At 42.6% G+C, this 26523-nt stretch overlaps 2 protein-coding genes and 1 long non-coding RNA gene across 4 annotated transcripts in view; 1 reads left to right on the top strand and 2 right to left on the bottom strand.

Annotated features, from left to right (window-relative positions):
* Positions 1–2437: 2437 nt before the first annotated feature.
* On the top strand, positions 2438–13412 carry dok1a (docking protein 1a). Of its 2 annotated transcripts, XM_034686818.1 has the most exons (7): positions 2438–2509; positions 5254–5332; positions 9497–9633; positions 9719–9829; positions 10428–10497; positions 10826–10998; positions 11988–13412. In XM_034686818.1, the coding sequence occupies exons 1-7, from the start codon at positions 2453–2455 to the stop codon at positions 12894–12896; spliced, it is 1536 nt and encodes a 511-aa protein (XP_034542709.1). In that variant the 5' UTR covers positions 2438–2452; the 3' UTR covers positions 12897–13412. The 2 variants fall into 2 exon arrangements, with proteins under 2 accessions (XP_034542709.1, XP_034542710.1); XM_034686819.1 differs by lacking the exons at positions 2438–2509; positions 5254–5332 and adding an exon at positions 9289–9368.
* LOC117815230 lies at positions 4474–9839 on the bottom strand. Its single transcript, XR_004631777.1, has 4 exons — positions 9117–9839; positions 5228–5511; positions 5040–5128; positions 4474–4920 (listed from the first exon to the last, which is right to left on the bottom strand). It is a non-coding gene; the product is annotated as an uncharacterized LOC117815230 (long non-coding RNA).
* Positions 13413–19451: 6039 nt separating the features above from the next.
* The window catches only part of LOC117816099 (neuronal membrane glycoprotein M6-a-like), a 35655-nt gene continuing 28583 nt past the window's right edge, over positions 19452–26523 (bottom strand). The window contains exons 5-7 of the mRNA XM_034688211.1: positions 24457–24533; positions 24292–24357; positions 19452–21235 (exon numbers count right to left, since the gene is read on the bottom strand). Coding sequence (XP_034544102.1) covers positions 21083–21235; positions 24292–24357; positions 24457–24533 — 296 coding nt within the window. The 3' untranslated portion in view covers positions 19452–21082. The remainder of the gene's footprint in view (positions 21236–24291; positions 24358–24456; positions 24534–26523) is intronic.

Genomic DNA, 26523 nt, shown 5'->3' with positions numbered 1-26523 from the left:
GAGGTAGAGATGTCAATAAAACAGTCAATACGAGCGGGTTATTTCCCACATGGTTGATGGTCAGTCAATAATAAATGTCACAGGGATTCTCTCAGGAGAATCGGCTGGTCAGAGAACCAATTTAATCTCAGAGCTGCTGTCCTTCACCCCCTCAGACACACCATCAGCTGAGAAACACAAAGCGCCTCATCACAAGCTAGAAGAAGACTTCAGTCCGGAGGAGAATTACAGATTCTTTTGTACCTTTCTATCTCGTTTACATGTGAAATACATCTTTGGGTCCCTGAAGCTACATTTTTTTTCATGACAGATACAAGGTGGGAATGTTTGTCCTAAGATCTGTATTATTGACTCGCATTTAAAGCAGAAACGACTGATCAGCGTGGATCCTTGTTTCCTCGTCTCCTTCAGCGAGTGAAGATGAAGCATCCTTGGAGCAGCAGATTCTCCTTCCCTGCACGTAGACCCTCATTATATTTAGCAGTGACCTTTTTCTTCATCTGGCTTCATAACCCAACGTCACTCTGGATTATTGATGCCCAGGAGCAGGAGCACCTTTGTTTTACATTATACTGTAATGTGCCGTCATTTGTTTTCTGTGACCTACATGTTTTAATGGTGTCTGAGTAAGGGACCGTCACTGTCTTTACATAACATGTGCGGAGGATTACGGCAACAGTAAGGATACACAAGAAATGTCATGAATTCACAAAAATAAATACCTAAAGTCACGAGAATAGATTTTTTATAGAATGAAAGAAGTCATAACTACATGCTTTGGTTAATCTGTGTAGGCTAAGGAACGTGGATCCTCTTGCAGGAGCATCCCCAGGCTGCCCACACTTCTTCATCACAGATTCTGTTTTTTGCACAATGGATTCAAATCCTGATCATGACAACGTCTAACGTCACACAACGCTCCTTGGTTCTTATTATAGTGCAGAAAGCTGCTCTTCTGATCTTCCCCTTCAAAATAAAATACAGGATAAACGTAGACTAAAATTATTACACATTTGACTTTTTTTACTCATAAAAGTGCACATTTTTTAAATCTAATTCTACAACTTTAATCTCAGAGTTCCCTTTTTCCCCCTATTTTGTACATCTCTTCTTGATGTTAGGTCCCTTGTCTGTCTTAAAGATGGCGCTGCGAACGCTCTGTGACGTCACGTGAAACCAAGAGCACACTGATAAGAGCTGCTGCTTCGATTTAAATGTCAAGGATCTCATAATTCAGAACATAATTGTTTCCTAATTAATGTTTGTCTCAATATTTAGATTTTTTCCTCATAATTATGACAAATTTTCTTATAATAACATATTTTCTTCTAATGATTTTGACTTTTTGTCTTATCATTTCAGCTTTATGTCTTATAATCTTCCCTTACCTTCAAAATGACAATGTTTGATATCATAATTCTGATTTACTGTCTCATAATTTGGGGTTTTAGCTCATTATTGTAACTCTTTATCACACTTTATGATTTGCCATTTGGGTTTATATTTATTGTTGTCAAGTGCCAATTTAAATTGACTCTAATGGGCTGCGACCAAGCGGCAACGTCCAGTCTCAAACTTTGAAGCCCATGTGGAGGTGTTACAAACTGCAATACATCGAGGGTCCACTACAGGCTGGCTGCAGAAACACGGGAAACCACATACACACCCATTCAAAAAGACGATTTTTACAGTATTAATAAACATGTTTACAGCCTGGTTCAAAAAACAGCTTTGATCTACGTAGCTAATTTCTCTTTCGGCACACACTGTGCAGGGTGTGATTTTTTTTTCAAATGCGACGGTTCAGAACATATTAAGATTCTGAGTTTTGCCCAAACAAGGACATGACTGACAGGCGGGAACACTGTAGCTGTAGGCGAGGAGGCTCAAACCCTGCCTCTTTACCTCACACTAAGTCTGGTTGAGTTCCGCATTTCCAATATGGCTGCCGCCGCCGATCGGCTTCAAAGCAGCGCAGGAACAGATGGGTGACGTTACAGAGACTACGTCCATTATTTATACAGTCTATGACTGCGACTGAGCTTTTTTCAATAAAAACCTGACCGAATACAGGCTCTCCGATTCAGAATAAAGGAATAATCAATCGGGTCGCTGATAATCTGATTTGTAGATGATGAAGCGGTGTCAGGATAAAACAGAGACTATTTCAACATCAGTTAAAAACTCCTCACTGTGCCTTTAAATGATCATATCTGCTGTTTTCATATAGAAAGATGTGTAAATGTTAAATAAAGAGTCTTTTATTGTTCCTGAACTCTTCCCCTCTCTCTGACGTAATCTCAGTTTCACCTCTACAGGTGGGGTCATATTTCATGCATGCCTCACCGTGGACACGCCCCACCTCCACTCCTCTTCAAAGGAAAAAAAGACAGGAGAGAAAAACCGTCTCTCAGGATCCAAAGGCCAAAACTGAGGTGCGTTTGTGTCCCAGATGGACTCCCAGACCAAAACAGGGAAGGCTTACCTCCAACCACACAAGGCCGGAAAAGTGAGTACGGACTTTCTTTAACTTTCTCTGCAGCAGTGACCTTCATTCAGGAGGGAGCTTTGAACAGGCAGCCCTGTTAATGAATGTGTTAGTTGAGATTATTGGAGACAAAAGGAGGGGATGTTTTTAGATAACAGACTGACGCTGCAGTGAATGAGTAACTAAGAGACAGAAAGAGAGAGATAACTTCAAACAACAAATGAAACAGCATGGCTCAGAGCTTCATGTGTTAAACAGCTGAAACATGTAAAGTACTCTTTCCCTGTGTTGTTCAGACCTGAGCGCGTTATATGAGAGTACGCTCTGTGAGTTTAAGCTGTCAGATTCTCTGCATTGCTCCAAAGAAACTGCACAGATGGAATCCAAGTAAACAAGTTGAAACACAGCGACACATTCCTGCACAGCGAGGACGGAAAGTTCACTCTGAGAGGTTTCACTGCAGCAGACGACTGATGGATCACTCTGAATCTCACTGTACCTGAAGCTGGAATAACACCACTAATAATCCAAATCAGAGTTTATATTTCTTTATTAAAACAATTTAAGTTATGATCCTCTAACATGCACACATTCTGTCTTTTATTTTGAAGGAATTACTGGATTAGAGGTGTGTCATAATTTGTCTTTATTTACTCTGTGACGTCTCTGGAATACTAAGAATGTATGCTGATGTGGTGACTAACGCTGACTCTGTGTGTCACATTTGGGGAGGTTGGTCCTGACAGATGCACTCACAGAGAACAGGTTTCTGTTTACACCCTTTAAAGAGATGGAAACATCTACAGCGACTGCTCCCATTGGTTTTAGACGCTCAGTTTGAAGCTTTGAGGCATTTTCAGGGTTCTTATTCAGGGGAGATGATGCAGTCAGAGAGAAGTAGGGTTGTCTGTTAGTCTCCTCATAGAAACCGTCAGAAAAACAGGCTTTAGAATAAAGACACCTACTGAGGAATGAATGACGTACTCCTCAATGGACATGACATATTTCAGAGCACAGTCATGCGTACTTGTAAATCGCAGAAGCCGTGCCCTGAAGCTTCTCCTGCTTTATGATTTGTTTGACTCTAAACTGAATCATAATGTATGAAGTAATCAGGCTCTATTAAAGAAAGACTTAAAGCTGGGATTGGTTGTCAGATACACTCTTTGTTAAACTGGTTAAAATGTTTATTATGTCCCGATGACAATAAATACATAATGTGTTCTTAAAAAAGAGGTAAAAAAAGCTGCTATCTACAGCCGGAGTAAACCTGGGAAACACCAACCAATCCCTGCCATCAGGAGCCAAATGATGAAACCAATCAAATCCTGTCCTGCCGTTCTGCCCGCCTCCTGCAAAGCGTACATTTCATGTTTGTTTGTGTTTTTAACTTTCACTATGAGAATGTTTTGGTGTTTTCTTACCTATAAGTGAGACATGAGTTGACGTAGTGCAAAACACAAAAGATGTGCTGAGGACCGGTTTTGAAATAGCCACCATCATATGGTCGAGAATCAGTGGTGCTCGGGGCGTCGTTTTGGAGGAGCTCTGAGGGGAGGGAGGGAGGGGGGGGTTAGACGGAGTCCTGAGGAAATGCTACATTCAAAATCATGCTAGTTTTCTGTGACTACCAACCCTAGCTTTAAACAAGAGATTAAAACCAGGAAAAAATGCAATAAATCAAGTGAGAAGTACACTCGTCTTCTTGTAGATTTACACCAGGGCTGTCCAAAGACTCATTTCTTAAATCGCAATTAATCGATTAATCAAAATTCAATTATTTTGCATCTGTAAAAAGTTTCTATGTCTACATTAATAATGCCAAGCAGTTCTTCTGTATGATTTGGTCTTTTAGATGTATTATTAAATAAAAGCTGCTCTGCTGCACAGTGTGATAAAACCATGACTCAGAGGAGGAGACAGCTTCACAGAGTTTATTCTGTCAGATACAGGCGTTATTATTTTAAAGATAACTCTGTTACACATGAAGGAATATGCAGGACAAAATGTCCACTCAGTGCGCAGTTACTCAGAGATAAATGTGATCACTCACTGGCGTCCACGGATCCCAGGTTAATGCAACAGCATTCACACTTTTCAGGAGTTCCAATTTGGTTGTTTTCTCTGTTTCATACGGATCCTTTATGAGTGAAACTATTGTTCCTGATGGTAAAGCACATGATATGTCACAACTCTCAACGTCTGAGATGTAGTCTCTGTGTTGATTCTGACATCAGTCTGATTAGCTGCTCCTGTAGCTTAGCTTGTAGCTGTTAGCTCATAGTACTTCATGATATTTGAGTCCTGTTTGACACAAAGTGTAGATTACTTTGAGCTGTAAACTGAGCCGTCTGGGAGTTTGTTGAAGTTAAATGTGTCGTCCAGTGCTGTTGTTATTTTCCATTGCAGCACATCAGCAAGATAGGTTGTGGCTTCAGAATGAAATGCAGAAAGAAAGAGATTAAAAAATGACCAGTTAATTACAGAACTTAATCTTATCACTTTTCATACATTAATGCTGTCTGCCTTCAATTCTATACAATATAACTACCTTGAATCAGTGGAGATGCCCCCTGCTGGTTGTTGAAAGATGTATAAAATCTGCTGGTTTCACCCTCCTCTTTTAAAGAGTCTTTTGTTCTACAGGTGTGTGAAGGTATAAACTAAACCATATATCATAAACTCATTTGTTATCAGTGTTATCCTGAGCCGTCATGATGTATTTTCACTTTCTCTTACCCATCTCTCTCTGTGTCTCCTCTCAGAAATGGAAGCCGGTGTGGTTGTCTCTCTTCCCTCACAGCAGCAGTGCAGTGGGTCGCCTGGAGATCCAGGATATTGGAGGTACAGAAACCTTTTCCTCTCACATCTTTATTTGTTCACACAAAGTGAACCCATATTTAATGTGAAGTGTTAAAAATATATCCAGACATGTTCAGAGGTGATCCCTGCAGACTTCAACACTCAGATGTCGTTTGGCTCCGGTGGATCAGAGCTCTCTGAGTTGTTGTTGTAAATGATTTCTGGTTGAATGAGAAAAGAAATAAGTCAGACATTTTAAATAATATCAAACTCTATCAAACATTTAAGTGACATGAGCCTATGTTCATCCTAAATGCTCCTCATGTTCTCTGGCAGTTGAGGTTAGAGAGAGGCTTTACCCCACTTGAGCGTGGAGAGATGAGTGTTGCCTCCGTCATGGAGAATCAGGAGGAAACAAACCACAGGTGGATGCTGGGTGCAGCAGGATGTATGAGGTGCATATGCCGAGATGAAAAAGAACACGAGGAGTGGGTTTGAAAGCTGAAACAGAGCCCAGAGCTGGTGAAGTTCAGCTGCACGATGCTTACATCAGAGCTTCATAACTTTAAGGAAACTTTTGACTGATGAACTGAAAAAACTCAAATCTTTGGATGGTCTTAAGATGCATCCGATCAATTCAATAACTTCCTGTTTCCAGAAGGAGGCACTATGAGTTTGATGAAAATTTCAGGTATGGTTGTGTACAGGTTGGGACTCTTTAAGGCCTTTTTTTGTGCTTCAAGATTATCCCCTTAGTAGTTGTTTAATTCAGAGGGATCTCTTTAAATGACTTGGTTTTTACAAAAAATCCAAATGGTTGACTTCCTGTCGGTTTTACGATATGGGTCCAATGGACTTTTGTATAGGTCTATACATGATACAAGAGCCCACCAAATTTTAGATTTCTAGGTTGAAGGTGCTGCAGGGGCTGAATGTTTGAAATGTTGTAGGGGACGCCACCTAGCCACTAAACCTTGCCCCCACACTAAACCAATATCAAACGTCTCATCCCTCCACTGGGATCATGTGTGCCAAGTTTGGTGACTCTACCTGTGTTTAAGGTTCACGAAAAAAACTACTTCCTGTATGGAAACAGTGGTAGGTGTAGACCAAGCGGCAACCTCCGGTCTCAAATGATGAAGCCCATGCAGGAGTGTTATAAACTGCAATACAGCGAGAATTTGCTTGAGGCTGGCTGCAGAAACAATGGAAACCACATAAACATGAATGGGAAAAAGACGATCTTTGCAGCATTAATAAACATGTTTACAGCCTGGTTCAAAAAATGGCTTGGCCCTATGAAGCTAATCTCTCTAATGGCACACACTGTACAGGGGGGGATTTTTTTCTAACGTGACGGTTCAGAAGCTGTTAAGATTTCAAGTTTTTGCCCAAATAAGGACATGACTGACGTGACTCCCGGTCGGGAACACATAGCTGTTGGCTAGGAGGCTCACACTACGTCACACTCTGCCTGGTTGAGTTCAGCATTTCCAATATGGCTGCTGCCGTCGATTGACTTCAAAACAGCTCTCAGGAACAGATGGGTGACGTCACAGATACTACGTCCATATTTTATACAGTCTATGGTGTAGACTTATGGGCTTAAAATAAATTTAAAAAATTAGACATTATTCTGTTTTCGAAAGACTTAAACAAATGTAGCTTATGTATTGGCACTATATGACTCATATGACAATTCAGGAGTCATTTCTTGCCATCATTTTGAGACAAAATGTATATCTGGAGTTGTCAAGGACTTTGAAACAAGATGAATATATCAGTAAAGGTTGTATTTTTTGAATGACAGACTCCTGAAGTACTCCAAAGTACCACTGAAAGAACTTGAACTTGAATTCCTCATTTATTAAAAAAATGTCTCAGAGTGAAGACTGGACCTACTAATACAGAACACCATCATAAAAGAGTTCACAACTCAGATCATCAGCCCTCAGAAAGTACCACTCAGTTGCAGAAAGTGGAGACAGGAAGTAAAGTGGTGTGTCACCGTTAATATGAGAGTCTTTGATATAAATAATGCCCTGAGTGTGTTTTTGTGTGCGTCTGTGCGGGCTACACTTCACGAGGTGAGTCCCATAGGACGAGGTAAACAGGATGTTGATGGGGACAGCAGGACTCAGGTCCACTTGGACGCCCCATGACCGAGTGAGCTGACCTGAGAGTGTTGGAGCGACCACCACAATAACGGCCGGTCCACTGACCAGACAGTCCCTTTTTAAAAACAGGAGAAAACTTCTAATAAGGGGAAATATTCTTAATAAATCATAATTATTTGCCAGCCAAACAAAGACAATTTGAGCAAACATTGATAAAAATAAAATGTATGAAGTCTCAAAAAACCTCAACAAATCATTTTTGCTTGTTCAGTTTGGATTTATTATCACCAACGTTTTCTCCCCAGCAACTTCTTAATCACTTTCGTATCCTTGTCTAACCTGAAGGTGATTCTTTGCCGTCTCTGATGAATTAAAGGACAGAGGGATTATATTTTTATTTTGTTTATTCGGTGAGGTCAGCCGGGGAACAGACAGCTCAGCAGGGTAAACAAACTTTAAGACATTAATAACAAAAGAAAAACAACAGGAGGAGAAAAGGAGAGCTGGCGGGCCTGTGAGAGAAGATGTCTCAAACTGAGAACCTCTGCTGTGTTTATTATGAGAGTTCATCTGAAGTTAGGTCTGTCAGAATCATTTAAGATGCAGGTATTATAAAAATTAATCATTAGTGACATTTGTGTCCAAAGTCTGAGTTTATCAGAGCTCAGAGTTCTTTAATTTGTTTGCCAAGTCGCTGTGTGAGGATGAAGGAAAGTTTGAAGTTACATTTGGAAATCACTCTTTCCCCTGAGGGTTGACTTTGTGTCTTTAGAATATGTTTAGAGTTATCAGTCAGAGCCAGGAGTGAAGAAATGACACTGAACTTTTGCACCTCAGATATATATTAAAGGGCGAATGGATTACAGAGCTAATAATATAAAGAATTGCACAACAACACTCCCATCTGCTCAAACTCAAGGTCCAGTTCACAAAGCAAACTGTGCTTCTGATGTTCAAGAACAAACACGCCCACAAAGGTCTGCAGCTCAGAGCACTTTGTGTCTAATTGTGGAGATGAGCTGTTAGCATCTGCTTCTTCACCTGACAAAGCTCAAATGTGTCCACATGTAGACCACGAGGTGAGCGAGGAGAGGACACATAAGGGTTTATAGTGAAGTTGATTCGGAAGGGAGCTCAGGGACTCCAGAAAGGTCTATGGTTAGTAACTTTAGTAGTTTACTTTAAGAGTTAAAGTAAGAGACAGGCAGACAGAGGAGAGAGAGGGAAAGACGGGATCCCAGTGTGTCAGTCTAAGCCTACAGCAGCATAACTAAGAGCTGGTCCAAGCCTGATCCAGCTCTAACTACAAGCTTCATCAAAAAGGAAAGTTTGAAGCCTACTCTTAAAAGTAGAGAGGGTGTCTGCCTCCCAGACCCTGAATCACTGATTGTGAAATAACTTATAAATATACTACAGTGCAGTAAGACACAGCCTGATTTAGTGCTTCATAATAATCAGTTTGGCTCATTTGTATATGTCTATAAATATGACTTCACTTCATTTTACCAGAGGGCTGGGAGGAGAAAGTCTGGGTAAAATTGAGGTTTGCATTTTCACATTTTTCAGGAGTTTGGTCTGTTCATGAACAAATATGAGATTGAGTGATGATTTCGTGTCCACAGTGTGTCTATGATGTTATCAGATATATTAAAAGGGTTTGGGGAAACATTACTCATATGAACTTTACATAAATAAACATAGACTTAGACCTCTTTTCTTCCTTAGAGTTGGCTCGCTCCTTTTCTCCTCCACTCAGAATACCTGTCACACCTCCTGCTTCATGCCAACACCCGGGGCGGACATGTTGCCTCATGCAGCGTCTCCTACATGAGAGGGTTTGTGCAGAGTCAAATCTGCACTGTGCACAGTGTGTCAGGGTGCTGAGGGGAGGTTTGGTTAACGTCATGAAAATACACAGAGGATTCATCCTCAGTCACATCTGCATCTACAGAGCTGTTAATGTACAGCGTCAGAAATCACACGTTCATTTCTCCCACTTTGTTAACATGAATAATCTGCCTCTTTGGATTGCTCCAGATAATCTTCATACAACAAACCTTCATCTGTGTCTTCGCTGTGTGTCCACCAGGTGGCGCTGCTGGAGCCGACTATAGTCCTGGGGCCAGGAGACACCACCAGCCTCAAGACAGAAAGATGAAGGTGGTCCGGCTGTCCGAGCTGATCAGCGTCCTCAGACTCCCCCCGAACGCTGAGGCTTGTCCCACGGTGGGTCTCTCTGGTTCCTTGTTTTGTTCACATTCATCAGTGAGCGCTGAGTTTATATTAAAGTTGCTCTCTGTGATGTTTGCAGGAGAACATGTCCGCTTTCTGCGTGGAGACTCAGGACAGGACGATGGTGTTCGCTGCGCTCAAAGACGACTGTGTGGAGTGGGTGGAAAAACTGTGTCAAAGCACGTTTCAGGTTTGTGAACTCTTTGAACCCTCAAGGAAAAACAGCTAACATGACAAAATAAAAACATGCATGAGTCAGTTTTTATGGCTGGAGTATGAAACATAACATCAGGGGTCGACACGCAGGCTGAAGACTGAGGGCCTGATTCATAAAAGGACTGCTGTTCTGCCAAACTTTGCAAATGAACCAAAAAGAAGAGTCTGTTGAGCTGCTGCTGATTGGATACATTATGAGCTGTTATTTATTTATTTGGTACAAACTGTGCCTGTTTCAAAGCCTTTCTGTTAAAACATGGAATTAGAGTTAATTATAACTATGCTGCAGTAATTAGAATTAGTCATACTGACCTGGGACGGGACAGATTTGAGTCCTCGCCACATAACACCAAACGTCACCATCCAGCAAGGAGAGGTAATGCCGACAGTTCGCCTCCACAATCCGACACAAAACAAGAGCACACTGCACAGAGCTGCAGGACTTTCTAAGCATGTTTGCTTTGGAAATCATCAGCGTGACACACTTTATGAATCAGACACTGAGGTCGAGCAGATAGAGAGAGAGAAATCCCTTCCTTTCTTCCTTTAACCTCCTCTGTGTTCTCTTTCAGAGAGGCGGTGTTTCAGGCTCCACTCAGCTTCGGATGGAGGAGAACCAGATATATGCTTCAGCAGAAGAAGGTACAAGTTTCTCACTACTCTTTTCATTTTCATCCTCCACTCCTCCCACCATCGCAGCTTTCCCTTCATCATTACAAATGTGTGACTTAAAACGAAGCGACAGGTCATCAAATCAGGCGCTGACCAGCCTCAGGTAGCTTTATGCTGCAGGAGAGTTCATTCAAACAGTCTCTCAGAAAGACAGTGAAATCAGAGGACACCTGCATGTCTCTGGTTTGACTGCTTGTAGCACAAAGTCTATTTCTAGGATTATAACTATGATGGTGATGATGCCCCTGAGGATTATAACCATGAACTTATATCATTACGTTCTCTTCTCTCCCTCCAGCGTCCGAGTTCTGGGTGGTGGTTCAGAGGACTGATGCAGCGGCCCGTTGCGGCCTGCAGGGGTCGTACTTGCTTCAGGTTGGAACAGAGGCACTGCTGCTGAGAGAAACCCAGAAGAAGAGTACTGTGAGAGAGTGGCCGTACGAGCTGCTGAGGCGGTACGGGAGAGATAAGGTAAGGCTTCAAACTTAAAGTCTCAGTGAGGAGTTTTGATCAGACCCACAGAGGTTATTTCTTTATTCTGGATTTTGGTCCCTGTGTTCAGGTCTAAATACGTCTATGATATTTAAGTGACTCAGACATTTGTTAGAACACTGGAGCACACATCATGACGCAGGGGCTGTGAGGGGTAACATCAAACCATTGACTGTATAATAAATGGATGTAGTCTCTGCAGGGTCACTCGTTTGTTTCTGAAGCAGCATTTTGGCCTTTAGCCTCCTCGCTAACAGCTACAGCGTGACCGCCTGTCAGTCAAGTCAGCAACGCCCTTATTTAGGCAAAACTCGTAATCTTAATATCTTCAAAATTAACAATTTATAAAAACTCCCCCCCGTACAATGTCTGCTGATAGAGAAATGAGCTATCCAAACTACATTGTTTTTTGAACCAGGCTGTAAACATGTTTATTTCTGCTGTAAAAATCAGCTTCTTTAAATGTTTATATATGATTTCCAGTGCTTCTGCAGCCAGCCTCTAGTGGACACTCAAGGAACTGCAGTTTTTGTAATTCTGCATTGGCTTCATTTCTTGCGGCCGGAGGTTGCCCTTTGTGTTTCACCATCACGTCTGCTCACCTTTTGTTAGCTGGCTAGCGGTAATAATTCAATGTTTAGTTGTTACGTTACAGTTCATAATCTGACGTAGATACAAATCAGCACATGACATCATCACTCTGCGCCCTGATAAAAGATCAACAAGGAGAAGTAGGCTTAAAAAGAATGATGGTGCTCATGGGAAATATAGTCCTCATCCTGGAGAAACAATACCGACTTCATCCAGAGGGGGTGCCAGAATCAACACAACATGAAAATTCCTCACAGTGGCTTTAAGTAACAATCCAGATTCCCCTTTAGGAGATAATGGATTACTGGATTAAAAATTCATATTATTAAAAGCAGTATTTGGATTATTAACTTGAGTTGTTTTCTGCTTCCTTCCAGCTGGCGTTCACCATCGAAGCGGGGCGACGCTGTAAATCTGGTCCTGGTACGTTCACCTTTGAGACTCAGCAGGCTGAGAAGATTTTCTCCCTGATCCAGAGCACCATCAAACGGAAGACTTCACCTGTTACCTTAGGCTCCTCGGAGGTTGAGAAAGTGATCGGCAACATCCAGGCCCACTCCCCGCTCCCCAAAGTCCCTGATCTGAGTGCGATCCTGGAGAACACACTGAGGACGCAGGAGAAGAAACACACCACCTCCGAGGAGAGTTTAGAGGATGTTGTAGGTTCACCTGAGCGTGTGTCAGCCCAACCACCTCCTATCACCCTCATGCCTCTTCCGTTAATCCCAACAGATGGCGGCGGCTCTGTCAGCCATCATGGCGGCCAATCAGAGGTTGTTTACGCTGACCCTGCTGACTGCCTCAAACCGGCACCAAAGCCTCACCCGCCCACGGCTCTGTACGTAGATCCCGCCGATTTTCTCCCCCTCAAACCTCCCAGCTCAGGAGAATCTGTCAGTCCTCTTCCGATCTCCTCCGCCTCGCAGCCCGAGCTCAACACTGCTCACCCTGATCCGGTCTACTCAGAGGTGTACGACAAAATCCATCTGGTCCAAAACAAAGAGACCGTGATTCAGAGCCGAGGAGAGGTGAAGCGTTACGCAGACAATGAACCGATTTACACTGAACCCGTGGCCAAAAAAGGGGAGGCGACTCAAAAACAGGAGATCAAACCCGACCCGTTTGCCCACCTGTACGCTCAAGTCAACAAAACACCATCATCGTCTTCTAACGCCGCTCCTTCCTGCTCTGCGTCCTCTTCCTCTGCTTCTGTCGGTCTGAGCTCAATGTTTGCTGCAGATCACGCTCTGGATGACGTGATCTATGAAAACCTGGGCATCATTTAAGGAACGAAAATCCAGCTATGATGAAACTTCACATCGAGAGCATTTCTCCTGCATGGACACGCTTTCATTTCTGTTTGTGCACAAACCTTGTAAACAAGCTCAATTTAAACACATTTCATATTTAGCTTTCTGAGCTAATCAGTATTTATGTTTTTGTATTTTTAAATCATGAGGATGAAAGTATGTCAAAGTATTATTTCAAACTTTCTTGTGAGATGGTTTTACTGTTTATGTTAGAAATGTATTTTTAAGTGAGTATGTCATGAGGATAGTTTTATGTTCAGTGCTGTTTACTGAGTATTCTTTGTGTTCATAGAGAGTCACTGACCGTGTTTGACCTTCTGTTTTCAGAACAAACTATACTTCTTTTATACCGATGTGTTTCTAATATTGTAAATAGGATGACATGTTTTTTGGTAAGACGAGACAGTGTTTTATATTTTTAAAATTTCTCACTGAATTTTGTATTTTTCTGATCTGAATATAAAAAAGGATATTAAATACTGACACATGAAATGCTTTTTGTTTTAGTGATGTTGATCCTTAAAGCTCCTGTGAGGACCTTTGCGTTTGGTGCGTCTCTTTGCTTAGATGCTACAAAAATACAGTTATTATTGTTGTTATTATTATTATTTATTATAATTCTCACTATTGATTATTTAGAGGTGAACGTACTCATAAGCTCAACAAAAGCGAAGTGAAGCGTGTTCACAGAAGGTGATCAGATACTTCATGCATGTAATGTCTCAAACTGTCCAGCAGATGGTGCTGTTTGTCTGCATGATGAAGCACTATAACCCAGAAGTTCCCAAACGTTTCAGCCTGTGACGCCCGAAGAGCGAGATGTTCCTCGCTCCTGAGGAAAAACAGGAATATACAAAAAAAAAAAAAAAAAAAAAAGTGTGGTAACAAAGAAAAGAAAGAAACAAATCAAACTGTTCTGTTTAAATTTAACAACTATTTTTGTTTAGAGTTTTAAAATTATGAATAAAATATGCTATTTTTGTTTTTTTAATTTGGAATGCGTCTTGAGACTCCCTCATCAGAGTCTCCCGACCACTTTAGGAACCTGTGCTCTGACCTACAGGTTTAATACATTATTTTAACTACAGCTCAACCTTTATGAGGTCACTTTGAGGCCTCAATGAAATCTCTGCATCCATTATCTACACCACTTATCACACTCCGGGTTACGGGGGGTCACCCCAGCTGTTGCTGGACCGACTTCCAACCTAGAGACTCTCTCAGACCCACAGAGGATTTAGAGTGACGCGTGTCTTTGGTCACCAGAGGAACCCATGGATGCACGGGGCTGGAGGGCGTCTGCTCGGCTCGGGTATAGACCGGGGAGCATGTTAGTGTGAGCCGACCAGTGCACCACCGTGCAGCCAAAATCTGACCCCCGGTGCGTAACGTGAATCACGTGTTTTAGAGAAACTGTCATCTCTCATGTGTGGTCTGCAGAGGTGTTGTTTGTGCAGCGCCAACTTAACACCTTTACTGTCACCACAAAGTGATGAGGCGTTATGAAGTCATCTTAGATCAATCTCTGTATTTTAAACTTTATGAATCTTACTTTGTTCATTTTTAAAACATTTGATTCTCATGATAAGTCCACAAAGCGTGAACATGGCCCTTGAATCCTTTGACTCGACAACAGAGACGTGCTGCAGTGTGAAATGAAGACACAAACTCACAATGTTCCCTTATTAACAAGTACACAAGTGTATTATTTCATTTTATTTATATATGCAAGCAAGTTTATGTCTTTACAAATAAAAAAAGCCACTGTCTGCCCAAGCTGTTGGCACAGATATGTACAAAAATGGAGGAGTGAGTCAGATAAAGCCTGCTACTAAGCAACCAGAGTGGAGTACAAAAAGTCTAAAGAACTATGGAGAAACAGAAAAAAACGAGAGACTACTCCAAACGTCCAAAATGTCCAACCTGACACAATGCATGGATCTGAAACAGGCGATGATCGCTTTGACGTCATCGATTTTAGATCTGAGGTTTCAGTTCACGATGGACGAGAGCTGAACACGTCCAGGCACAGAGGATCTGATTTTTCATCCTGTGATACAGAGCTGCAAAGACAGTCAAAAACAGATCAAACTCCCTCACAGGGTTACAAATCAGATTTCTTCTCATTGGAATTCATGCGTTGTTGCGCTGACATGGTTCGGTTTGTTTAATCCTGCCACGGAAAGCGTGCAGCCAGGATGGTGGGATAGTACAGTGAGTCCATGTTCAGGCGTGGTCAGCGGGTAGACAAGAAGGACGCAGGATTAGTGTGTGTCAACACTTTAAAAGATAACAAGGAGACAGGGTGAGGAAACGAGGAAGACGTAAACGAATGGAGAGCGAGCGGCTCGCATCCTCTTCCTCGTTTCAGCGGCGGACAGATCTACACTCAGCCGCTGAATCAAACACCAGTCACACCACCGGCTCAGCGTCTACAGATCTACAGAGTCCAGCCTTCAAACTGAGCAGCCGGTCGTTACCCGGCCTTCATCACAGACGGTGATTTGGCTGCGAGAGCTGGACACACTGTGCTAGTTGCCGGGTAACGTGGAGCTTTACTTCTGCATCAGTGACTCCTGAGTGTGCACACAGGAAGTGAGACATGAGTCACTGTGAAAGCGCCCGGAGCTGTGGTGTGACTGCAGCTTTAAAAAACACAGAGCGAGGAAGACGATGAGAGCAGAGGTGGGTGCAGGATGAAGAGGGGAGGGGAGGGGTGGGGGTGGCCAGAGCAATACATTACACCACATCTGCAAATCCGCTTTATTAGGAGAAACGATAACACCATGATCATATCACTGAAGACTTGCATTCATGCACTTAACGCCAGGAGAGGATGGTTTTCTTGTTTTACGTCTGGATTTCTGCTACAATATATTGCTCTGGTGGTAAACAACTGAGCAAGCAAGCTAGCTTAGCAACACCATTAGCAACAGGAACCGCAATACTGCACACTGAGAAGGTGAAACAGAACAAAAACAGCAGAACAGCGCCAGTGGAAAAGAATGACTTTTTTTTTGTATTGTTTTAATCTTAAATTATGACCATTGAATGCATAACCATGCCACAAACAACAACTAGAGTCACTGTCTTTTTTTTCTATTTTTTTAAACCTAGAATAAGATTATCTTCATTATTATGAATTCATTCGTTTTCATCATTGTTATTTCTTCAGGTTATAACCAATGCTGCAAGACTATACACAGGTCCCTCAGTGGGGATCTCAATGCACTTACACACCAAGAATAAGAGAGAGAGAGAGAGAGCTCACAATGGTCAATAAGTGCACAAAAAACTATTTTTTCTTTTATCTGAGGTTAAAAACACTGACATGACATCCATTGTCAGGCAATGAAATGATAGAATACTGTTACTGTAAAACTAGACCCTTAAAAATACTGACTGTATGCAGCCGAGACGCACCTGAACAGGACACGAGTCTGGTGGAGTCTCCCCTCATCCACACGGGTGGTACGTTTCTAACACTTGTTAACTCGGCTGCGTTTACACCGCACTGAGGAACAGGTTTCACTCCAGTTTGACCAGAGAAACACGGAGGAACAGGTTTCACTCCAGTTTGACCAGAGAAACACGGAGGAACAGGTTTCACTCCAGTTTGACCAGAGAAACACGGAGGAACAGGTTTCACTCCAGTTTGACAAGAGAAACACGGAGGAACAGGTTTCACTCCAGTTTGACCAGAGAAACACGGAGGAACAGGTTTCACTCCAGTTTGACCAGAGAAACACGGAGGAACAGGTTTCACTCCAGTTTGACCAGAGAAACACGGGGGAACAAGCATCTCCTCAGCTTCAGAGCTGATGTGGACGCTCAGATTCGAGTGTGTGACAGGTGACGTGTGAAACCTTCACATCACATCACATCTCAGAGCAGCTCACTGTTTCCTGTTTCAAAGACTGAGGCGCCATCTTGTGACCGATTCTGCTTCTCAAGTCTCAAGCAGGTGATTAGTGCCCCTAGTGGTACCTTTGGGTACTGCACGGGTACTTTAAATGTTAATTTAGAAAATATCAACCATGCAAACACTTAAATAATCACACTGTGATAAGAGCAAGGATTAAAAACATTATCTTGCCTCAGTGATTCCTCTTTTCTCTGATTATCACCTGCAGCAACTTCCAGCTATTGCATCAAATGCAGACGTGCTGAAGTTAAGTCATGCTGTGGTGTTTGAGCAATTTTTGATAGAATTTTAATAACAGAAAATCAAGAGAATAAATCTATAATCAAAAATTAAAGGGTAGTGCAGATAAACATACAGAGTGAGAAATAAAATAATTTCTCTTTGCATATTTCTGCAAAAAAAAGAATCAAACCTGCATCGAATTATGTTGAAAGAAGCACAAACATCCTTCTCTTAAATGCCTAAGCTTCCCTTTTTAATATGTATATATATATATAAACATATACATATACAGTATATTTATTAAATATTTTGAGTTTTATTTTGGTGCAAAAAATATTTCTGTCGTGCAGGAGTTTCAGATAATCTGACCCTGATTTTAAATCTTCATCTTGCAGCGACACAAAGAGTACAGGTTGTTGCACACACACGTCTGTAACACAACTCTTTGCCTGTCTTTGAGTCTATTTTTAACCCCCGGTCTCCTGGAAACCTGCTGCTGCTCCTGTGTGTGTAAACTCAGCCGTGTGAGGGAGCAGGAGTTCAGGACATTGTGACTGAACCGCCTCCTCCAGACTCTGTAACCGAATCATTCTCCCGGCTGCTCACCTCGACTGTTTCACATATATGTATATCTTTATACAGAGTTAATGCAGGAACAGTGCTTTAAAACTGCCCACACAAAAGAAAGAGGAAAAAAACACATTTCTTTTTTTCTCATTAAATGATTTCACATTTAAAAAGTTTTAAAAGTCGATAATAAAATAGTGAAATGTTATCGGTGAAAAGTAAAAGAGCAAAGAATTATGGCTCAGAGTGATGGCGGTGGTGGACTGTGTGTGTGTGTGTGTGTGTTTTATATGAGTGTGTGTGTGTGTGTGTATGTGTGTGTGCTGGTAGTCTCATCAGATCAAACCCTTCATCACCACTTTCACCATCATCATCATCATCATCATCATCATCAGCACAGCCCTGTTCCCTCTCAGTCGTCTCTACTGGCAGATAGAGAATTGTCTCTTTCCTTCACAGAACAAACAACCGTCCAAAGACGAGCTCGCACCAAGAGTGAGGGAAACATCTGCCTTCTCTTTTTACTCACACGAGTGAGGCTGCAGAATCATTTGTGTTTCTGTCATTGGATAAACACAAAGTAAAAGTTTCACGTCTGCAGACACCAGAACGCTTAAAAATCAGATCCTGCAGCAACAGAAAGTTAGAAGAGATGCAGAGTAACTCCAACAGAGTGGATTTGTACAAAGTAAAAGTTTGTGCCGTGAGACGACGAACAAAACACTTTAAAATATTTGTTTCTGGAGTTTGGATCCTTCGTTCCTGAGCCTGAACAACGTCAGGACTCATAATCTGAAGCGTGTTTTATCTGCAGCAAACATTTCCCTCACTTTTGGTCTCGGCGCACCTTTATTCTAATGGCTCAAAATAAATAAACATAATAACAAATTGAACAGCCCTGCACACTGGAAACACACCGTTTCAGTAATTCACATTAAAATCTTAAAAGTTCAAACTTCTGTCTCAAAAAAAAGGTTATAATTTAATCACAAACGGTCGAATCGGTCTACTAAAGAAAGGAGCGAGTTAAATTTGAGTTTAAATTTCAACCAGAACGATCACGTTAAAGTGATCGTCAGCAAAAAGAAGAACGCGTCCAATCAAGAAGCACCTGAGGAGATCATTAAGATACCAAATATAAACTCTGACAGCCTCTAAAAGCACGAGCATATCAGCTGGATCATCATTCACCGGTCCTCATTCTCTAAAACACACCTCCAGGTGAATCCCTGCACCCTACAGGGGAGATCAACCTCCTCCACCTAGTTCCTTCAGAGCATCACAACCTTTAACCTTTCCTCTTATCGCCACATCACACTTCCATCAGAGATGTTTCTGCACCTTCACATACTTCTGGAATCAGATCCTTCATCTTCAAACACATCCTGCTCCAACTGTCCAAGTCTCAGCCCTCAGTTTCCCCTTAAAGTCAGTGTCAGTGAATTTCAATTTAGCTTATACATGAACTGGAGTTTTGGTCACATTAGGGCTCGATTTAAAAAAAGATATAAAAAACGGAACATGACGATGAAAAGTCTCAACATGATTGGTGCATACGCATGTGTGTGTGAGTCTGTGTGTGTGTGTGTGAGTCTGTGTGTGTGTGTGTGTCTGTGTCTGTGTGTGTGTGTGTGTGTGTGTCTGTTTGTGTGCAGAACCACTGAAATACAGAATCATCACAAGAAAATGTGAAATTGTTACAACCAAGCCCGCCCCCTCCCACACACACACCTGCCCCGTTTAAACGCCCGCCCCCCCACGAATGCTAAAAGTACACATAAATAATACTGATAAAAATGTGGCAAAATTCCAAAAAGTGAGAAAAACATTATTTATCAGACTGATGAGAACATGACACACGTTAAAAAGACTTTGTGCTGCTAAGATGTGCTGTTTCTGAGGACAAATCACAAGTTTATACAAATCAGGGAGGAAGGGGAGGAAGAGGAGGAGCCGTGTTTCAGTCACTGTTTCAAGGACCTGCACTGCCAGAGCAAGGGCTTTTATTTTGAAGGGCAAAGTGAGCAAGCATTACAGAACGACTAAAGCAATGCTAGGGGGATTTAATTTAAATGTATCTGCATGTTTCATCTTTTATTAATTGATCCTTTCGGTACGAGAGCGAACTTTAACTTCCTCATTTCTAAACTTTGTCAGTGACAGGAGTTTGAGAACAACGACTGAAGCTGGACTCGAAATGAAGAGGTCACAGAGAAGAGGAGGGGGAGGAAGAGGAGGAGGGGAGGGTTTGAGGAAGAGGGAGGGGAGCAGAGAGGGGAGGAGGGGGGGGGGGGGGGGGGGGGGGGGGGGGGGAGAAAAGTTAGCAAAGCTACCCATTTGCACCCGGGAGGTGCAAACATCCTCGGGGACCATTTTTCTCTGCAGTACCAGTCATCATAATGTGGCGAAACGACACGACACAGCATGACACCACCGTACAACACTGCCTGCACAACACCGACCATACAGCCACATCTATGTGTGAGTGTGTGAGTGTGTGAGTGTGTGTGATGTGTGTACTGCAAGGGGGGGGGTACAGTGACATCGCCCCCTTGTTTCTAGATGAACTCACAGACACCAAACTCATCCGGACGTCTGGGGCAGTTTATCAGCCGTGGCGTGGCGTGCTGTTAGTTAAAGCTGACTTAAAGAAAGAAACATGTCTGACTTTGAAAAGAACAGAAACACAGCGATGGACGACCACACACCAGAACGTTTAGTGACTTCTCTTTGGGTTCGTCTGCTCATCTTTAATTTTTTGGTTTCAGTTTGTTTCTTGTGCTTGTTTTTACAAACTTCACACTTTGTTCAACTCTAAAAGTTCTTTTTTGACCTCTTTGTAAGATTTTTAGTTAAATTATAGATACTTTTAAGCACATTTTCACACGTTTAAGGACACGTTTAACGGCCTCTGTTGGAAAAATAACGTGCATGTTTAGATTTTTGCATTTGGCCAGAAGAAGCTTGAAAATATCTGCATAAATCATCCCTCCCCCAAAGAAACCTTCGGAGTAAAACAGAAGGGACTGATTGAACGTTTTAACGTGTACTTCACTTCTTCTCTCCGAGGTTCGAAGGTAAACAGTTTCCTCTCAGCGGCACTAAACATGACAAGCTTGTTTCAAGGTAAAGCTAGAGTCTTTCAATCAAAAGCAGAACTTGGATTAAAAATAGAAACTAATGAACTCAGTGAGCCGATAATCTACTGCAGACGTGAGGATGACGATGGTGTCCATGTCTTCATCATCGCTCTTCTTCATTTCTTCTCTTTGTATATTTTCTCTGAATGTGTTGTTTTATCACTCGTTTATATTCTGCATGTTTCCTCTTGTCGTTGTCAGGACCTGTGTGTGTGTTTGTGTGTGTGTGTGTTTGTGTGTGTGTGTGTCATATATTGTGTGTCTGACAGGTTAAGTGTGTGTGTGTGTCGTTTCTTGCAGGTGTGTGTTTATGTGTAGGCATTGAGGCGTTCTTTGGAGCGTGTAGAGTGGATGTCATGCAGCTCCTGCTCCTCCTTCGACTTGATGTCCTCGTACTTCTGCATCCGGCTGGCGTCCTTCAGGTAGCCCCAGTTAGCAGCCAGAGCCATCAGGAAGTGGACCTGAGGAAGACCAGGACATCAGGGTGTAAATAGTTAGGCTTCAATGTGAGACACATTGATACCCTTTGTCCCCATGGTAGCTCAAAAACTGTTAGGTGGCGCTTTAAGAACTCTAACCATCAGCAAAAACAGTGTGCTCAAAAGTAGCTTCTGAGAAAGTCATCTTACTTCATTCCTATCTTTGTCAAGCGTTGCACATGTGCAGCAGCTGGTCTGCAGAAAATTAGCCTAGCTACAAGCACATGTGACTGTTTCCTGTGCTGTTCTGAATTAACCTGATGCTACTGATGCTTTTGTTGATATATTTACAATGGGTAAAATATTTCATTTTAGATTACTTAAACATTTTTTTTTAATTTTGGAAGACTTCTCAGACCCTTCTTTAGTGTCTCGCGATCCCCCCAGGGGGTCCCGACCCACACTTTGGGAACCCCTGTTGTCTCATATCATCTCATATCGTCTCCTCGCTTTTGACATCACATCATCTTAAAGGCATAGCGTCATAGGCATCGTCTCAGTAATGATTATAGTAAAGTTAATTCAAATAAATGTTCTTAAAAAAATAGAATTAAAAAATAAAAAGACAGAATAACAAAAACATAAACAAGGAGTGACATTTATATATATATATTGAAACTACAAAATGTATGAATGTAGATCCCATGTTTTATTGTGTTGTATAATAATGTTTTTGCTTTGTGAAGTGTTTCTGTTTTCTGTTCTCTGTTTTCTGCTCTCCCCTCTATCCCTGTGCTCTGGTGCCCCCTAGTGATCAAATACAGAACAACACCTACATCACTCCTGAGATATTTCTGGATTAAATAACATCACAGTTTATGTAATTAAGCCTTTATGAATCACTGAACTTTTACCACTCTAAGTTTGTGCCTCAGTAAAGTTTGTTGTTGCATTGTTTTGTATGAGTAATGGAGGAAACCTGCAGAGTGTCGTCTCTTCACAGGTCCATGATTGTGTAACACAGATTAGTGCTTCTTCTAATGAAGGTTAATGAAGCAAATCAAGGAAGACGATTCTGCAGCCCAGAGCATGCACGTTAACAGGAAACGTTCAAACTTCTCCTCTTCAACAGTTTATATTTCTACACTTTGAGCCTGTCTTCTCTGATTCAGGTGTTTAAATGTAGTATCTTCATCCTATATGTGATGTTAAACTCATTCAAGTCAAAGCACTAAACAGAAGAATCATCCATTTTTCTCACCAAACATACTAAAAGGGATTCTTTCTGGTGGATCTGTAGCTCTGACATCCCCCTCACAGGAGAGAAGCCTTCCTACCAGCTGCCACAGAGATGAATCTGATTCATCACTCTCAGCACAGGCTGTCAAATTAGACGTCTCCTGTTCTGCAGAGCTTCTGTACTGTTTGAAAGCTTCACAATTTATCTCTGATAGAGAGCTGTGGAGGAGGTGCAGAGTGTTTCTGGGAAAGACTCCAACCCCCCGTGACTCTGACCAGGAATAAACAGCTACAGAAAATGGATGGATGTGTAATAACGCTGTGTTTGGTGGACAGCAGAGAGAACCAGCAGCTCGGGCCTTTGATGGTTAATTCCTGCGCACAGAGCAGAAGGCCGATCTCTCTCCACATCTTATAGCTTCACAGGTTGATGACTCACCGTCTATATTACTGCAGATCTCTCCGTAGGTGGCGTAGAGATCTTATTATTTCTGAGGGTGAGCGAGTTTTCTCCATGAACTGAGTCTCGATGATACCTGAGGCCAACCAGAGCCCAGTTTGATGAGCTGTTAGCAAAGATCAGCACCTGGATTCATCTAATGAACATCAACTACAGGGCTCTGTTTTCAGATGTGAACTCTCCACCAGGTCCCAGTTTCACTGTAACTAGCACAGGTGGGCTACTGACTAGAGCTATGAAGAGAGAGCACATCTCTCATGTGTTAGGTTCTCTATGCCAGCTCCCCATAAAATCTAGATTAGAATTTAAAATCCTTCTTCTGACCTACAAAGCTCTTAATGGTCCAGTCACCTTCATATCTTAAGAGCTCATAGTCCTATTGGCCCTCTAGAACACTATGCTCCCAACATGCAGGCTTGCTCATCGTACCTAAAGTCTCTAAAAGTAGTATGGGAGGTAGAGCCTTCAGTTATCAGGCCCCTCTCCTTTGGAATCATCTACCAGTCAGGGTCCGGGAGGCAGACACCCTCTCTACCTTTAAGATTAGGCTTCAAACTTTCCTTTTTGATAAAGCTTATAGTTAGAGCTGGATCAGGCTTGGACCAGCTCTTAGTTATGCTGCTATAGGCTTGTACTGACACACTGGGATCCTGTCTTTCCCTCTCTCTCCTCTCTCTGCCTGTCACTTCCTTTACCCTCTTCCTGTCCCATTAAAGTTACTAACCATAGACCTTTCTGGAGTCCCTGAGCTCCCTTGTCTCGTAGGTTCCTCTGGATCTCTGCTGCTGTGGACGTGCCAGACTCCAGCTGCTACAACTACTACTATCCATCTCACCACTATCATCTCTCTCTCTCTCTCTCTCTCTCTCTCTCTCTCTCTCTCTCTCTCTCTCTCTCAGCAGATCTGCTGGAGGTTTCTGCCTGTTAAAGGAAGTTTGTCCTTGCCACTGTAACTTGCTAAATGCTGCAAAGTGCTCTGCTCATGGTGGATTAAGATGAGATCAGACTGAGTCCTGTCTGTAAGATGGGACTGGATCTGATCCTGTCTTGATGTTGGGTCTTTGTTAATAATAGAACATCAAGGACGGTCTAGACCTGCTCTGTTTGGAAAGAGTCTGAGGAGAACGTTTGTTGGGATTTGGTGCTATACAAATAAAGACTGATTTTTGTTGAATTTCTTCTCAGCCCTGCACCTTAAACATTCCCCGACACCCGAAAAAATAAATATAGTTGGATGATTAAAGTAATATCATAAATGAATAGAAATGTCTTTATCTAAACTCTACGCCTCAACGAGGAAAGTCTTAGTCTGCAGCAGCCTGAGTGAGGGTCATGTTAATCAGTACCACTTACTGCTTCCAACTTATAACCAATCATATACAAGTGTAATAGTCCTCACCATGGCGATGACAGCAGCTCCTGCTCCTGCCAGAGCACACACGAACAGATGGAAGGTCAGGTCCAGCTGCAGAGAAATCACAGAGTCAGAGTCTCCTTACACATATTTCTGTTTGACTTATTCTGAATACTGAAGTTCCTCCTCCGTCTCGATCTCTCAACTCACCTCGTTGGATTCACACATCTTGAAGAACTTCTCAGATCCTGTGCACACCTTCCTCTCCTCAGAGATGGTCACGGCTCCTGAAGAAACACAAACATGAACACAAACTTAAGACTAGGCTCCACACTTTCCTTTTTGATAAAGCTTATAGTTAGAACTGGCTCAGGCTTGGACCAGCTCTTAGTTATGCTGCTATAGGCTTGGGGATCCTGTCTCACCCCCTTCCCCCCAACCCCCTCATCACTTACTTTGACTCTGCCTGTCCCATTAAAGTTATCATAGACCTTTCTGGAGTCCCTGAGCTCCCTTGTCCAGTAGGTTCCTCTGCAGATATGGACGTGCTGGACTCCAGCAGCAACACACTTTCCAGACCCAACTTGGTCTCAGCAGATGTGTGTGTAACTTGAGTCTGGTTCTGCTCGAGGTTTCTGCCTGTTAAAGGAAGTCTTGTCCTCTCAACTGTAACTAGCTAAATACTGTGAGGTGCAATGCTCATGGTGGATTAAGGTTGGGTAAGACTGAGTCTTATCCTGTCTTGGTGTTGAGTCTCTGTTCATAATTTGACATAGAGTGGTCTAGACCTGCTCTGTTTGTAAAAGAGTCTTGAGATAACGTTTGTTGTGATTTGGTGCTATACAAATAAAGATTGATTGATTGAAACTCTTCATCACTGTGGTCATTTTACTGCCTGAACTAGTCTCTGTACTTAAGAGAGCATTAAAGAGAGCATTATTCCCCGCAGGCTGCTGGGAGCTGACCAGTGTGACCACAGGCTGCAGCTGGTGGGGAAGCACCCTAACCTCTATTAACCAGCCGCTCTCTGTAAGTGTAAGTCTGCAGTTATTCCCCCGTGAGAAACCTTTACACACAGTAATTACTCTGCTGCATGAGGTGAGGCACAGGGTGGCCAGCAGGGGGCAGTGTTGCAGGAGCTGCTTGGTGTGTGTTTCTCTTTTTGAGTGTGCATCCTGGAGAACAACATGGTGGACGGAGCGGATACTGCGTCATATCAAAATGTACACACATTATAAAGCTGGTTGAAACGCCTTCATGACGGTCAGCGTGAATCTGCTCGTACACCTGCATGTTTCAAACACATGTCTCTTTAATCTGTCCACACACACTTCAAACTTAAAGTCCTGTCTCTCTTCACAGAGACCATTAAGGACAGTACGTTTTCTAATAACTGTCACCAAACCTCAGACTCACCTAAATGTATCAGGACTCTACGCTTCACAAAAACATGCAGAGAGTCTCTGAGTTCGATGTCTGATCTTTGAGTCGGTGAAATATTCATGGTGGCACATGGCGCTCTGTGGGTTTCACTCTGAGCTGGCCGTTTGGTTGCACTCACACAGGTTTTTCCATCATGTGAGCCAGTTTGGTGATTTGGGGAGTCGCCATGAGCTCTCCTGCTCTGAGGAGGAAACGCGTGTGAGTCAGTTATCGAGCAGAGGGGGAACGTGGGGACTTTTACTTCCTCAGAGACACTCTGCGTTCAGGAACTGAGCAGACATTTGAGAATCATTTTCTAATCATAAACAGAGTGTAAGTGCAGATTCACCTCTCTGACATAACTTGGAGCTGTGTAATGAAAGGTGTCTTCAGGTCACCTGGCCTCACCCTGACAGAGCAGATGGTGCTAAGCGCTCACATGAAATCAACGCAGGGTTTCTGAGAGCGCTTCCTCATTGAAGGTGAAGTGAGAGCAGCATCTAACCAATCACTGACACGACAAGCCTGACTTCTCAAGATCTCCCAATTTAATGCAGTGAACGATAATCTTTCTACTTAACGTCCTTGAGTTAATTTGTAGCACAGATACTTAAACAGATAAATGAGTAATCTGTCATGAATGGACTCCTAAATAAAAAGGTAAAGACCTCCTCTCTCCGTTCAGCTCGCCACGTATGTGGATTGAGTTTAGCTTCGTCAGGATAAGAGCACACAGCTCAGCTCTGCGCTGCACAGAGAGGAGATAATTTAGGTCAACTCCATCACTATCAGGAGCTAAACTGGAACAAACTGCTCAGAGATGCAGAACTCTGTGGGCGTGTTTGAGCTCTAATA

Source organism: Notolabrus celidotus, chromosome 7 (assembly GCF_009762535.1).
Source record: "Notolabrus celidotus isolate fNotCel1 chromosome 7, fNotCel1.pri, whole genome shotgun sequence".
Lineage (NCBI taxonomy): Eukaryota > Metazoa > Chordata > Actinopteri > Labriformes > Labridae > Notolabrus > Notolabrus celidotus.
This window is presented reverse-complemented; position numbering and strand designations above follow the sequence as displayed.